At 37.4% G+C, this 14921-nt stretch overlaps 1 protein-coding gene across 2 annotated transcripts; it reads left to right on the forward strand.

Annotated features, from left to right (window-relative positions):
• Nucleotides 1–1968: 1968 nt before the first annotated feature.
• On the forward strand, nt 1969–6263 carry LOC122034398 (myb family transcription factor PHL7-like). 2 transcript variants are annotated; one of them, XM_042593634.1, is made up of 7 exons: nt 1969–2180; nt 3524–3703; nt 4168–4244; nt 4339–4381; nt 4495–4552; nt 5224–5293; nt 5603–6263. In XM_042593634.1, the coding sequence occupies exons 1-7, from the start codon at nt 2087–2089 to the stop codon at nt 6002–6004; spliced, it is 924 nt and encodes a 307-aa protein (XP_042449568.1). In that variant the 5' UTR covers nt 1969–2086; the 3' UTR covers nt 6005–6263. The 2 variants fall into 2 exon arrangements, with proteins under 2 accessions (XP_042449568.1, XP_042449569.1); XM_042593635.1 differs by having other exon boundaries at nt 2041–2180; nt 3483–3703.
• The last annotated feature ends 8658 nt before the right edge of the window (nt 6264–14921 follow it).

Consider the following 14921-nt stretch of genomic DNA (forward strand, 5'->3'; position numbering starts at 1 on the left):
AGATAGTGAGAAAATCCTGCTTAGTGAAGTCGAGTGAAAGACCTAGTGAGTGAAGCTAGGTAGTAAGAATGCCTTGATAAGTGAAGCCAGACAATAGAAATTCAGGTGGGTCAAGGATGACTGGATATCTGGTGATTGGAAGTCCAAGTAGGTTAAAGGATCGACCAGATACTTGGCATAAGGAGAAAATTCCAAGTGGGTCAAGAGATTGACCGGACACTTGGTGAAGAAGTCCCAGTAGGTCAAGGTTGATTGGATGTTGGGTTTAGGAATCCTAAACTTGAGTTAGGCAAGTTAGGGTTGGTCAATCGATCATGTGATCAATTGAACCAGAGTCCAATCAATCAGTCGATCGATTGGGAGTGTGCTGCGAGTGAAAGCAGCCCAATCGATCAACCGATTGATTGGGGAGACTTTCTTGCGAGCACAAAAAGGTTCCCAATCAATCAACCGATCGATTGGGGCTGGATTTCTCGTAGAAATGCGAAGAAACCTGAATCGATCGATCAATCGATTCAGGGGTTTTCCAGCGAGAGCACAGAGGTACTCTGAATCGATTGGTCGATCGATTCAAGCCTCCCCAATCGATTAAGATATGATCGTTGCACAGGATGCAGGTTTTGGACAGCTGAGATTGCAGGGATCTGACGTGGTAATCGATTGAGAGGAAGCTCAATCATTTGGGAGCCTTATATCGTGGAATATAAAGGCGACAACGAGTTCAAAGCGCTTACACGAAGATCTCTCCCGATTCTTCTCCACCGAGCTCATGAATCTTCCACCAGTTCTTGGAGCATCTTAGGGACAAGTGCTGCTGCACTTCCAAGAGTCAAGAGACATCTACAAGCTACACGAGATAGAACAAGAGAGGTTATTCGTTGTATTGTTTACTTTTACTTCTTATTTCTAGTTGTATACTTGTGTGACTTTGTACGAGGTTTCTGCATCTCCGATAGTTACTGAGAAAGAGTGTTTTTCATAGTGGAGAGTGTTTGTGCGTGTGGATCTTTGGATTAGTCATCTTTTCTTAAGGTGGATACTAAGTAAATCCTGGTGTTAGTGTTGTGAGCTTGCTGTGAGGTTTTTCGCTACAATATCATCATCTACGAAGCAAACGAACGAGCACGATGAACTATTCACTCCCCTCTAGCTCCAGAAGTAATCCAACAGATAACACACAGTTGAGCTCGTACTACATCCCTATCGAAGCGGCAAACTTGAAGTAGAATTCCTACTTCAGGTAATCGCTGAGATAGAGTGGCGCTTCGAGCAAAGCAGAGTTTAGCTTTGGATAGTCGATGGTCTGCATGTAAACCTCTAAATGGCGCATCACACCGTCGTAATCGATCCAAACATCCAAAACATCCACAAGGGGATTCCATGCTCACGCGGTTCTCGTCCTCCTCCTCCTCGTAGCACATCCTATAGAGACATATGGAATCGATAGATGATTCCAACCTCATGTGCATAGGAGGAGGGTCTCATGGGCGTCGACTGTGGGTTTTGGTGGAGGAGCTAAGGTTTCATGGGTTTTGGCGGTGGATTTTGACGGAGGAGGGTTCGTGAGTTTTGGTCAACACTTATTAAAAATCATACATTGGTATACATATATATAATTGAAAAAAATGAAGTATAGATAATGTTTATAGATAATATTTTTTGAAAAACGTTATCTTTTGATTAAAAAAATATTAATAGATCATGTTTTTTTGAAAAATATTATTTTTAATAAAAAATATAGACAATAGTTATAAGCCGAGCATATTATTTACCTCTTCTCATATGTATAATCTGACGACGAAATATAACGAACGGGACCGGTCTCCGCCGTGTAAGGGAGCATTTTATCATTTGCCGTCCACCAGTTACCTCAGCGGATCTGACGGCCACGATGGCACGCACCCAGGGTCGGGTATTCGTATTCCACAACCATCAAGTCAACTCAAGGAGCATGCGCTCGGTGCCACGTTGCGTATCCGATGGTTGTTGCTGCTCGTAGGGTCGCCGAGGTAGCTATCTGCTGCAGCGGCCCGTGACGAGAGCGAAGCGAGAGAGAGAGAGAGAGAGATAGACCTCCGATTGGTGGATGACCGACGAATTCATAGAAAGAAAAGGGTGGGGGAAAGTTAATCGTGCATATTTTTTTGGCGGAAGTCAGTCTAGATTTCGCGTAGAAAAAGGTATCGTTTATTTTTCAGAGTCTGCTTGATGTGATCCAAATTATGTTTCGTTTGTTTATTTTCGCGCTTGTTCTGTCAGTCGCACTTTCCAAGTTGCGACGATCCCGTGCCTTTCTTTCCAATTATTTCGGAGCGGGGATCTCGCAGCTGGCGGTGCTGTTCTGGGGTTTCCTATTTTCTATCAGATGTTTGGTGGTTTTGTATGCGTTTTTATTTGGGAAATCCTGTTAGTCATTGGTTGTCTTTATTTTGGTGGCATATATGAAAGCGGAGATTGGGGATCCATCCCTAGGGTTTTCACTTACATCTCTCAATTTTCTGAATTTAAGACTTATTTAGGGTAGCATAGTCGTGATATATCCGGATCTGAATGTGTTTCTGTTGGCGATAATAATTTTGCACGATCTGGGGCTAATTGGAGCTGAAAATACCTACTTTTGTTGAAACAATAAGACTTAGGTTTTCTGTTTATTACTTGTATCGTGTTACGGGTACCAAATGGCTGCATTTACTTGAGCATGCCATGTGCATTTGGAACCAACAGGGCTAAGTAAAGGTCTGGATTCAATCCAAACGGCCCAGTGGATGAAAACTCAACTTGTGAACTTGCTAGGCTTAACAGACTGGTCATGCTAGTGTAATCCCTAGTAGAGGAGAGTGCCGGCATGTATCTCGCAAATCGGCTCTGGCAGATAATGTGTTATTCTCAAATGTATAAATACCAACCTCCATGGACAGGAAAGGGTAGACTCTTGATTTGAGAACCATATGCGCTACTCCACTGTTCTTCTTCTGGAAGCTATTGTAGCCGTCATTCAGCCTCATTTGGACAGTTTGTTTGAGAATGTTTACTCTTGGAATTTTTTATTCCCTTTTGACCATTATAGAGGAATTTTTTTTCTCTCAAAATTAAAAATAATAAATGTAATTTTTAGCCCCCTCAACTCATAATCTTGCATCTGGCACAGTTGGATCCAAAATAATCCTAGCAATTACTTGGGTGCCATCGCATTTTCAGTAGGAAATGTATCATGTGTGTGATCGTAATCCATCCACATTTTTACATAGAAATTTATCAATTTATTATTATTATTATTATTATTATTATTATTATTATTATGTTTCAGACTTACTGCCTAAAAAGAAATGTATTCACTTGATCTTGAATCATAATGAATTATCTCATAGATATGATATATTGAAACAACATTTTTCTATAATTCCCTTACTATGCTATATTATCATTATTAGCATTATCTTTATTATGTTTACTATTACTATTTTCTTTCATTGATCTCATAGATAATGGCAAATGCATCAAGAAATGGTTTTCTCAAGTACAGATTTGGCGCACAGCAATCCAGCCTCTCATGACCAACAAATAGAATCCAGTAACAACACTATGGGACCTATCTCTGGGGTGAACAACCACAATAATTTAGCTTTGAGACAGCGTTTAAGGTGGACAAATGAACTCCATGATCGCTTTGTGGATGCTGTGACACAGCTTGGTGGTCCAGATAGTAAGTGTTTCTAGTCATTTTTTATGACAGATTTCATTGTAGTGAAGTTATGTTAACAGATTGACTATCTATTTAGAATTTTATATTCTAAAAACAATTCGTTTTGAATTGCCATACAGTGTTCTTCATATTTGGTGTTATCTTAAAGTCTATATGTGAGTTTTTTTTTGCATAGACATTGTACAATACTAAATGACGTTAATGTGGAGATTGAAAAATATAATCCTGCGCTCCTCTGTTTTGGCTACATGGTTCTTATTCCTCCGTTTGAGCTCTGTTAAAGGCTATATCATTAGTATTTGAAATAACATATATAATTTTTTTATAAGTGGGCATTCAGGCTTGGTTACATCACAACTCCAAAACTTTCAGTTACATTTAGTATTTATCTCTTTTCAAAGTAACTGTTTAGCAACTTTTTGAGATATGATATTCGTTCCACTGAAAAATTGGATTCTTGGCAGGAGCAACTCCTAAAGGGGTTCTTAGAATCATGGGTGTACAAGGGCTGACAATATACCATGTCAAGAGCCATTTACAGGTACTTGTTTGCGAGATGCTACATTTTCACTATATTTTCGTTTGCTACATAGTTTTTTTTCCCCTTCTTATTTTGGTTTCTTATGTATGACTAGAAATATCGACTTGCAAAGTATGTACCTGAAGTTTCAGCTGATGGTAGGTAACTATTTTTCTCTATCCATCTGGATATAGCATTCTGAAACTAATGTCTATGCTCTCTATATACAAGATGACAAGCACTATATTTCACTTGGTCATGACTTCTGCAGGTGCGAAGTCTGAAAAGAATGATGACAGAAACTCAATTGCAGGCATCGAAAACTCTTCGTAAGGATAAGATTTATATTTTGTTGAATGAATATGCACAGATATTATGGTGTATTTAACAACTACGATATCTTTTACTGTGTAGCAGTGTGCACAAATAACTTTACTAGATTGGCTTGCTATGCAGATTCTTCTATTTATTCTCCCATCATTTTTACCCCAATAGATGCTTTTGATGGATAACAACCCATTATAACCATACTCATGGTGTCACATCAATGGTTGAGAACGAGGTTAGTTTTAGGGTTATAATCTTCCTTAGTTTCTTGTAAATGGGAAAAGGAAGCAGTTGATCCATCATCATATGACCTGCCATTGGACTTACTAACAAAACAACTGCTTACTTTTGAGTCTATAATTTTCTTGGTAGAAGAATAACTCTTGCGTCTTCCCCTTTTCAGAAATCTCTTCTATTTATTTGGAGCATAAGCAATATAGATTGTAAAAGTAATCAGCTAATTGCAACCAAGTACTGTGTTTTCTCATTGATTAATCAGCCTTATTGTCTGCTTCTTTTCGCTGTCAGTTGCTATATGCTCATGGCTTGCAATTTGAGGAAATCATTAACTTGTTCTTCCATGATCGTGTACTTTTTGTCACATCCTAACTCTTGGCTCGCTATGGAGATCTAGATTATGAGTGTGATAAGCTGAAAGAATAATTTTCTTCAGGGGGATTCAAATAACTGAAGCGCTCAAGTTGCAGCTGGAGGTGCAAAAACGCCTTCAAGAACAACTTGAGGTAAGATAAAAGCAAATGATAGTTATAAATTTCTCCAAAATAAAATCTCTGTCCTCTTTGGGTTTTTTTGATGAATTATGTTTCTATGATTTCAAACTCTGCTACTTCATAATAATGACAGAAGGCCGCAACAGTATTCTAGAGTTGCCTGCAATACTTCTCACTAGTGATCGTAAGGAATTGATTAGAGAAATGCAAAGTTGCATGCCAAGAAGTGGATAGTTAGATTGTGAATCATTTGAATTAATTTTCACGTGAGGGATGGACATCATAAATTTGAACTTTCATGCTTGTCAATATCGATAACAGGTGCAAAGGCAGCTGCAGCTAAGAATAGAAGCCCAAGGGAAGTATCTTAAGAAGATCATCGACGAGCAGCAGCATCTCAGTGGGGTACTGGCTGAATTTCCTGGATCAGACAATTCAGCACCCAATTCCGGTGGCCATTGCCTGGACTCTGGAAAAGCTGACCCTTCAACCCCTGCTCCAATCTCAGAATCCCCTCGCCAAGATAAGGCCACCGGTAGGGAGCATGGAGACACTGATGGCCTCTACAAAAGCATTTCATGCGATGATTCTTTCTCCTCTCGCCAGGAGCCTCTCACCCCTGACTCCAGCTTCCATGCAAGCGGCCCCTCAGCGAGGAACAAGTCGGAGATTATGGTTGCTCACATTCTAGAGTCAAGTTCAAGCTCAGATTTCCACCATTGATGCTTGGGAAGGAGCAATTTGGTTCATGTTAGATTGCAGGATTTGCAGCTTGGAAATCATGCTCGAAAATGGCATTTATTAAACCTAACGCCTAGAGACCCCCAAGAATGAATCATGTAAATATATTAAGTTAGAGACATTAATCCTGATGTAGATTGAATGTTGTTGGGAGTAGATTAGTGTTATGGTTATCAAACATTGACATATGATTTAGATTGCCCTCATTTTTATTGATATGGGCGACAAATAACTGCAGTAATGGGCTGTGCTTCTTGTGTGTTTCCTGTGGAATATGTCGAAAGTAGGGATGTTAATTTTTTCTGAATCTATTAGAGGATTTGATATTCGATTAGAATATAGGAGGGTACGAAGGGAATATTGATATACAATCCAAATATTTAATTAAATATATATTTTTTTCAAAATTTATTAATTATTTTTTTAATATTAGAAGTAGATTATATATATTTTTAATTTATTTTTTAATTATATATATTGCTCTGTTGGGACCAAATGATGCGTGACTGTGAGAATTTGGGGCGTTTGGAGTGAATTTATGTGCCTAAATTCACTCTAGGTGCCTCGAGTCTGCAGTAGTTTTTTTTTTTTAAATTTTTTGTTTATTTTTTAGGGTACATTACATGTATTTAGTGTTTTTAGATTTTAAAATTTAGGAATTTAGTTATAATATGTTTCAGTCAATAAGATTTTCATTCTAGAATTTAGACTTCCCTCTTAGATTATAATATTTAAAATTATAAATTTTAGATAGTCACGGGTATATTATATGTAATTACGATTTATGATTTTAATATTTAAGGATTGAATTATAATGGTTTAAGTTAATAAGATTTTTCCTCTAAAATTCAGATTTTTTTTTTTATGTTATAGTGTTCAAGATTAAAAATTTTAAATATTCATGGGATATAATATTTTTTTCAAAGAAATATTATTTTTTTAAAAAAAAAGACAATGAATTCTAGCGCCTAGATTCAACGCCTGGCACTATTGCGCGCATAGTTTGCATGTTGTAGTCTGCAATAGAAAACTCTTATATATATATATATATATATATAGTGAGGCTCTCCTGCGGTGTTTTTGGTGCGGTTTGGTGCGGTATGGGACAGCGAGGATGTCATGTCAAATGCGGTAAAGGACATATGTTGTAATCTGCTCCAAAAACGCTGCGCTGTTTAACCTCTCCAGAAAAAAACCCTAGCGCTCGCCTCTCCTCTCTCTCACCGAACCAGATATCTCTCGCTGTGATCTCCCTCCCTCGCTCCCTCACTGCACCTTCCTCACCGACCTCGCTGCGATCTCCCCGCCGCATCTCCCTCTCTCGCCTGAAAACACTGCGTCGGGGCTCCCTCCCTCGCCGCACCTTCCTCACCGGCCTCGCTGCGATCTCCCCGCCGCATCTCCCTCTCTCGCCTGAAAACATTGTGTCGGGGTTCCCTCCCTCGCTGCACCTTCCTCACCGTCGTCTACCTCTCAACAGAAGAGAGCCCTAGCTTCTCCCCTGACCAGTTGCCGGTGGAAACGAGGTACCTTGCTACCAATCTGGATCATTAGCCGATCTTTTCTTCATACCCCTTGTTAATTTGCTACCAATCTGGAAACGAGGTACTTTGCTACCAATCTGGATCATTAGCTGATCTTTTCTTCATACCCCTTGTCAATTTGTTAAACAATGTCAGGTCATATAATTTTGTCATGTTAGCAGGATATGCCTCTGCAAATGGTTTATGTAATTGTATCATACAACTTAAGTTTATTGATAACAATATCAGGTTTAGAGTTTGTGATCTTTGCAATCTGGATCATTAACTGATATTTCTTTCATAACCCTTGTTAATTTTAAAAATAGAGTTTGTTGGAATTGTATCAGGTTTAGACAACTTAAGTTTATTGATATATCAGGTTTAGAGTTGAGTTTGTTGGAATTGTATCAGGTTTAGACAACTTAAGTTTATTGATATATCAGGTTTAGAGTTTGTTGGAAATAATATCAAGTTTAGAAGCATTGTCTGCTGTTGGTGCATGTTTTTTTAGAGTTTGTTGGAATATGCAAATGTTTACTTTTGCTAAGTTGGAGGTAAAAAACTTCCCAACTCCATCTGCAATTAGCTAACTGTGTTGGAAAGTGAATATTGACATTTATTCCAATTGGCATTTAATGAAACTACTCACTTTTCAATAAGTTGGGATAAAGAAGTTATAATGAACTTCCTGAGTTACATGCTTCATTGGTTTTATGACTACTTGAATATAGTTCATGTTTTATGCTACAATGTTTTATGCAGAATGTTATAAATTATATAGAATATTATAATTTTTTTAAATCTAAGTAATGAAAATTTGATTATTAGGTTGTTATTTCATGGCATCATCAAGTTTTAGCAGCATCGAAAACACAAGATTTCAACCTGTAACATGTAGGGACTGCGGACAAAGAACATTGGTGTGTATTTCTAGATCAACCAAGAATCCTGGAAGACAGTATTACAGGTGTAGACAACATGGATGGCAAAAGTCGGTGACGACCGATACTACTTCATTTGATAATATTGAAAGTGAACACAATGCTTTTCATAGAGATAATCCGGCAATAATCCAAATACCGAAATTCATTTGGATAACAGTGATGGTGAACTTGATTCTCTTAGCCATAATCTTGATTGTGTTGTTAGTTCATCTTGTTAGTTAGTGTTAGGTAATGTTCGTGTTGTAATGTAACTGGCTAAATGTTTGTAATTCTGGACGCAAAATTAGTTTGTTAGTTGGTGTTGGAAACATTAAATATTGTTGTATAATGTTGATATTATAATTGTGGTATGATAATGGTGTTCTTTGTGTTATAGATAAAATTTATCTGAGTTAAAGTTGAAACATCTTGATTATTGTTATGCTATTTAGTGAAGTTCTTGATGCATGTTGAAAGAAATGAAATTGTTGGTGTTTAATTGAATCTTGTCCCGTTTGAGATTTTTTTCACTATGCACTATGTAATTTATGGTTTAAAATATTTATTTCGAATGGATTCTGACTAAACTTAATGTGCATCATTAGCAGCCTGCTGGCTGATTAACTAGATTACATTCTTCGATAACCATCCAGATTAGCAGCATCCTAAATCCCAATGAATCACAACTTCTTCCACGTTCCAGGAATCAATGTGTTTACCATGTGATTGTAGCACAAGATAACCATCCAATTTTACCAGTAGAGCATTCTGGCAAAAGCAGAGCACTCTATGCCTAAAAGCAAAGCATTCTGTATTCTGAAGTCAGGCATTAAGAAGAGGCAAATCATAGGACTCAGCATAGCATTGGATCGGTCTGTTGACCGATCCAGTGATACTTTGGTTGTCTGGATCGGTCTGTCGACCGATCCAGTGATACCTTAGTTATCTGATCGGTCTCGTGACCGATCAGTAACCACACAGAAGCAATCTGTGGATTATCTGATCGGTCTAGTGACCGATCAGTAAGAAGCGATGAAGCGATGGGATGCGCTGGGATTCAAAGCGATAGGGGGGATCGGTCTGTGGACCGATCCACCCATAGGCTGATCGGTCCACAAACCGATCAGGGTGTGTCCTGATCAGTCCGGAAGGCTATGGATCGGTCTGATGACCGATCCACAATGATGTCGATCAGACCGATCCACAACGATGTCGTTGCTGTGAGTTACAGGTTGCAAATCATCTGCTGTACAACAATTTTCGGGCATAGGCAATTTGTTCATTACTAAGCCTGTAGTTTTCCTAGTTGCTCATGGTGATTGCATCTGGCTTTTCCACTTCTGTTCTTCAGCAAAGAGCCACTACATCTCATTCTTATTGTTACCTCATTTATATAGAGCACTCATTCTTATTTATATAGCAGAGAGCCACTACAATATCATAAAAAATAACAATGATGGCATCAAAATATAAGAAATTAGATACAAGACATTAAATCAGTGCTATTTCCAGTTACTCTTTCAGTCTCAGTAAATTAAAAACACGACATTGAACCAGTCTTTGAAATCAAGTCTCAGTAAACTAAAAACACAACATCAAACTAGTTTTTGAAATCAAAATACAATTCTTCAATTACAATATAATGAAACAAAAAAAGATTTTAATAGCTTCTTTAACACTAGAGCAAAGGGAATAACCGCATCGAAACCAAAGCCAAGTCAAAAATGTAATGAGCGTGTAGTTATTGACATCAAGAGCTTTTATCTTTTTCCAAGAGGCAACCACTGACATTGGCATTGAATCAAGAACAGAACAGAAGAAAATTATATATGATCATTTAATTAGACCAATTGAAATAATATATAACTTAAAAATCAAAATGTATATATTCACCATATCCTTCTGGATCTTTGTTCATAATCTTCATCAGGAAATCATTTGCAACCAGATTGGTATCGCTGAACTGGTACTCCACCTGTGATTCGGATTGCAAAAATCATTTAAACATATATACTTTTTTAATATGTGACAAAATGATCAGAACCTGCTTTACTATCTTTTGAGCTAGATCGATGCTGTTCTTGGGGCTTGTTGTTGTTTTTGGTCTGCAAAGTAGAACCATTCTGCCGCCGCCATTGCCGCCGTTAAAGAACTGGAGGTAGGGGTAGAAGCACCCTCCTGGTAAGGAAGACGGCGGCGCAGGCAGGGCCAACCCACCCCACCCCACTATTGAATTTATATAGAGCACTCATTCTTATTTATAAAGCAGATAGCCACTACACTATCATTAAAAAAAACAATGATGGCATAAAACATAAGAAATTAGATACAAGACATTAAATCAGTGTTATTTCCAGTTACTCTTTCAGTCTCAGTAAACTAAAAACACGACATTAAACCAGTCTTTGAAATCAAAATACAATTCCTCAATTACAATATAATGAAACAAAAAAAGTTTTTAATAGCTTCTTTAACACTAGAGCAAAGGGAATAAACCACATCAAAACCAAATCCAAGTCAAATCTTCTCAAGCACTAGATTCACTGAAAGAAAACACACATTAAGTTAAATATATACAAAAAGGGGATAGAATTCTTAAACAGTAAGAAGCAAGTGACATGAAATCAATAAGAAGCTAATGCATCCTGTTACCTAAAACATCAAAGGTTCCACCTCCCAAATCAAATACTGATGCATCATGTTAATTATTCTTCTTTTCAAATCCATAAGCTAATGATGCATCTGTCAATATCCTAAAGCATGTTGTTAGAACCTGCAATTAAAATTACAATTTATTAATTTTATTTATTCAATAAACAATAAACCACTATAATTTAATAAATTAAAACTTTGATAGTACCAGCTATAGATCCCAAATCAGGTTCATATGTGTCGTCAAGACTGATATGATTATTATCTTCAATTGATCTGGTAATTGACATATTGTTATATACAAAATATAATAAAATATAATAAAAATGTAAAATAATTGACACATACCCTTGTTGCAAATTAGGACAGTTACGCTTATCATGTGACACTCCTCGATGTCCGCATCCATGACAAAGCTTGGAATTTGAGGTTGATTTCTCCTTTGATGATTTTAATCTCTTCCCACATCCCTTAATTTTTATTGTAGAAGGATCAATAATACCAAGACCCTCATCAATCGATTTCTTTCTTTGACTTCTATCACTGCATGTTGTACTAATGGACATCTCTTGAATTTTGTTGTAGATATAATTGAATTGTTCATCCAAGAAGATTGCCCTCTCATTACTCAAAGATGCATCATCAACTAATACTGAAGCTTTATAGGATAACCTCGAGTGCCTCGATATCAAATACCTTTCTAAATCAGGCTCATCATTGACATTTTGCTCTCCTAAAGCGTATATTGTTCCAACTTTTGCATCTCGTGTCTATCGTTTGAGTATATACGTATCAGGCAAAAGAAACACTTGGTTAATACGAAAAAAAGCTAACATGTGTCTGCATGGAATGCCCTCAAATTCAAATTTTGTGCAGCTACACGATATGTAGTCCCTTTGTTTGTCATGTGTGAGCACTCTTGATTTTGAGGAAGAAGAACTTTGAAATTTTATCACATGGTAAACTGCTGATGCAACTCCTATAAATGTCTGTTGCACATAATAACTATGACTCTCAGTCATTTCACTTTGAAACTCCAACCATTTCTTTTTTGTGTATATCTTAACCATTTGAGTTTCCATTGGCCAGGTTGTCTTAACCTTGGGATGCTCATTCATATCAATATGGTCTGCAACTAACTCATTGTGTCTTTGATGTCTCAGTGCCCTATTAAAACGGGTGATAAAATCTATTAATGAGTTCTTATTTGAAACATATTTCTTGAAAAATGCATGTGAACCTTCAGATCTTTGACTACTTGACATTCCTGCTGAAAATACATGACTAAAATATACTGGAACCCATCTATGTCGTAATTCATACATCAAAGATAACCAATTATTTTTCTCTAAGTTAGCACACTTGATAGTCTCTTCCCATGACTTCTCAAAATCATCAGGTGTTGTAGAATTTGTAATGACATTCTTTATGTTGTAATAGTGGTATCGAAAAGTCAAAGGGTCTAATTTATCTGGGAATTTGTTCAAGATGTGCCACAAACAATATCGATGCACTGTTTGAGGGAAAACCTGTGCAATAGCTTTTGTCATAGCAGGATCTTGATCAGTGATGATAATGTTTGGTGCACCTTTAGGCATGACTTCTAAGAACTTTGTAAGCAGCCAAACAAAAGACTCAGTTTTCTCATCACTAAGAAACTCACAGCCAAAAATAATTATCTGATGATGATGGTTAACTCCTACAAATGGTGCCAAAATCAAGCCATATCTGTTGGTGTTATATATAGTATCAAATACAACTGCATCACCGAATACACTATATGCCCTTCTTGACACATGATCAGCCCAAAAGCACCTACTAAATTTCTTATCTGAATCAGTCTCGTAATAAAAGAAAAAAGCTGAATTCTTTTCTTGCTCAGAGGTAAAAAAACTCAATCAGTGTTTCGGCATCAATACCCTTTTGCTCATCCCTAAGATTTCTCTCAAAGTTTCTAATATCTTTTTCTGTGCAACCTACCAACTCAGGGCCTCCATACTCTATCTCCAATAAACGTATTTGTTGACAAGTTGGTACATTGGCTTCTGAAAACTATTTTGTCAATGCTTTCTTAGCTACCGAAACACTACGATGTGAGCGTAGCAAATGCACCTTTGATGGGGTTGAGAGCGGATGATTATGAGTTTCTATAAAGTTACAGACAACCCAATTAGGCCCCGTCTGTTTCTTGACAAATGCAATATTTGACTTACAACCCGTTCTAACTGTGCCACGTGCTCTTTCCTTTGTTTGTTGATTAGGGTTTGGATCTTTTTTGTTCCGCATTAGATCTGTATGCCCTTCTTTAAAGCAAACAATTTGTTTCCATGTCACTTCATTTGTCATCTTGTTTTTCCTACTCGTGCTATTCCTTGAACTAAATCCCGCTTCTCGTGCATATTGGTTATAAAATGAATATGCATCCTCTAGTGATGGGAATTCCATTCCAATTTTTGGCTTTCGATCATCTGTAACTTGGGGAATGAATTCTTGATCATCAACTCTATTTTCTTCCATTTCTGTGCACCCTCGCATTATATTTGACAGTAGATAAATAAATAAATAAATAAATAAATAAATACCACATCTTATTTTAGAATAAACAACAAACTTAAGTTTTACAATTAACTTGACAGGGATCACAAACTCTAAACCTGATATTGTTATCAATAAACTTAATTTGTTTGATATAATTACATAAACCATTTGCAGAGGCATATCCTGCTAACATGACCAAATTCTATAACCTGACATTGTTTAGCATAAATCATATCATGAATAATATTATAAGTCTCCAACATGGTCTAAACGAAGTTAACCTCGATCAATTAAAGGTAATAAGCAATTGTAGCAAATTAACAAGGGTTATGAAAAAATATCAGTTAATGATCCAGATTGCAAAGATCACAAACTCTAAACCTGATATTGTTATCAATAAACTTAAGTTGTATGATACAATTACATAAACCATTTGCAGAGGCATATCCTGCTAACATGACAAAATTATATGACCTGACATTGTTTAACAAATTGACAAGGGGTATGAAGAAAAGATCAGCTAATGATCCAGATTGGTAGCAAAGTACCTCGTTTCCAGATTGGTAGCAAATTAACAAGGGGTATGAAGAAAAGATCAGCTAATGATCCAGATTGGTAGCAAGGTACCTCGTTTCCACCGGCAGCTGGTCAGGGGAGAAGCTAGGGCTCTCTTCGGTTGAGAGGTAGGCGACGGTGAGGAAGGTGCAGCGAGGGAGGGAACCCCGACGCAATGTTTTCAGGCGAGAGAGGGAGATGCGGCGGGGAGATCGCAGCGAGGCCGGTGAGGAAGGTGCGGCGAGGGAGGGAGCCTCGACGCAGTGTTTTCAGGCGAGAGAGGGAGATGCGGCGGGGAGATCGCAGCGAGGTCGGTGAGGAAGGCGCAGTGAGGGAGCGAGGGAGGGAGATCACAGCGAGAGATATCTGGTTCGGCGAGAGAGAGGAGAGGTGAGCGCTAGGGTTTTTTTCTGGAGAGGTTAAACAGCGCAGCGTTTTTGGAGCAAATTACAGCGTATGCCCTTTACCGCATTTGACGTGGCATCCTCGCTGTCCCATACCGCACCAAAAACACCGCAGGAGAGCCTCACTATATATATATATATATATATATAGACGTCTAAGATATTTATAGAAAATATTTTCTATTATCAATTCTAAGATGTAAGACTAAAAAGATTTCTAAATTTCTAATTAATTAATTAGAAAAAAAATATCAATAATACGCTGCATTTAAGTCTCGAATTTTAGATTTGATTAATGAAAAAT

This window comes from Zingiber officinale, chromosome 11B (genome assembly GCF_018446385.1).
Source record: "Zingiber officinale cultivar Zhangliang chromosome 11B, Zo_v1.1, whole genome shotgun sequence".
NCBI classification, from domain to species: domain Eukaryota; kingdom Viridiplantae; phylum Streptophyta; class Magnoliopsida; order Zingiberales; family Zingiberaceae; genus Zingiber; species Zingiber officinale.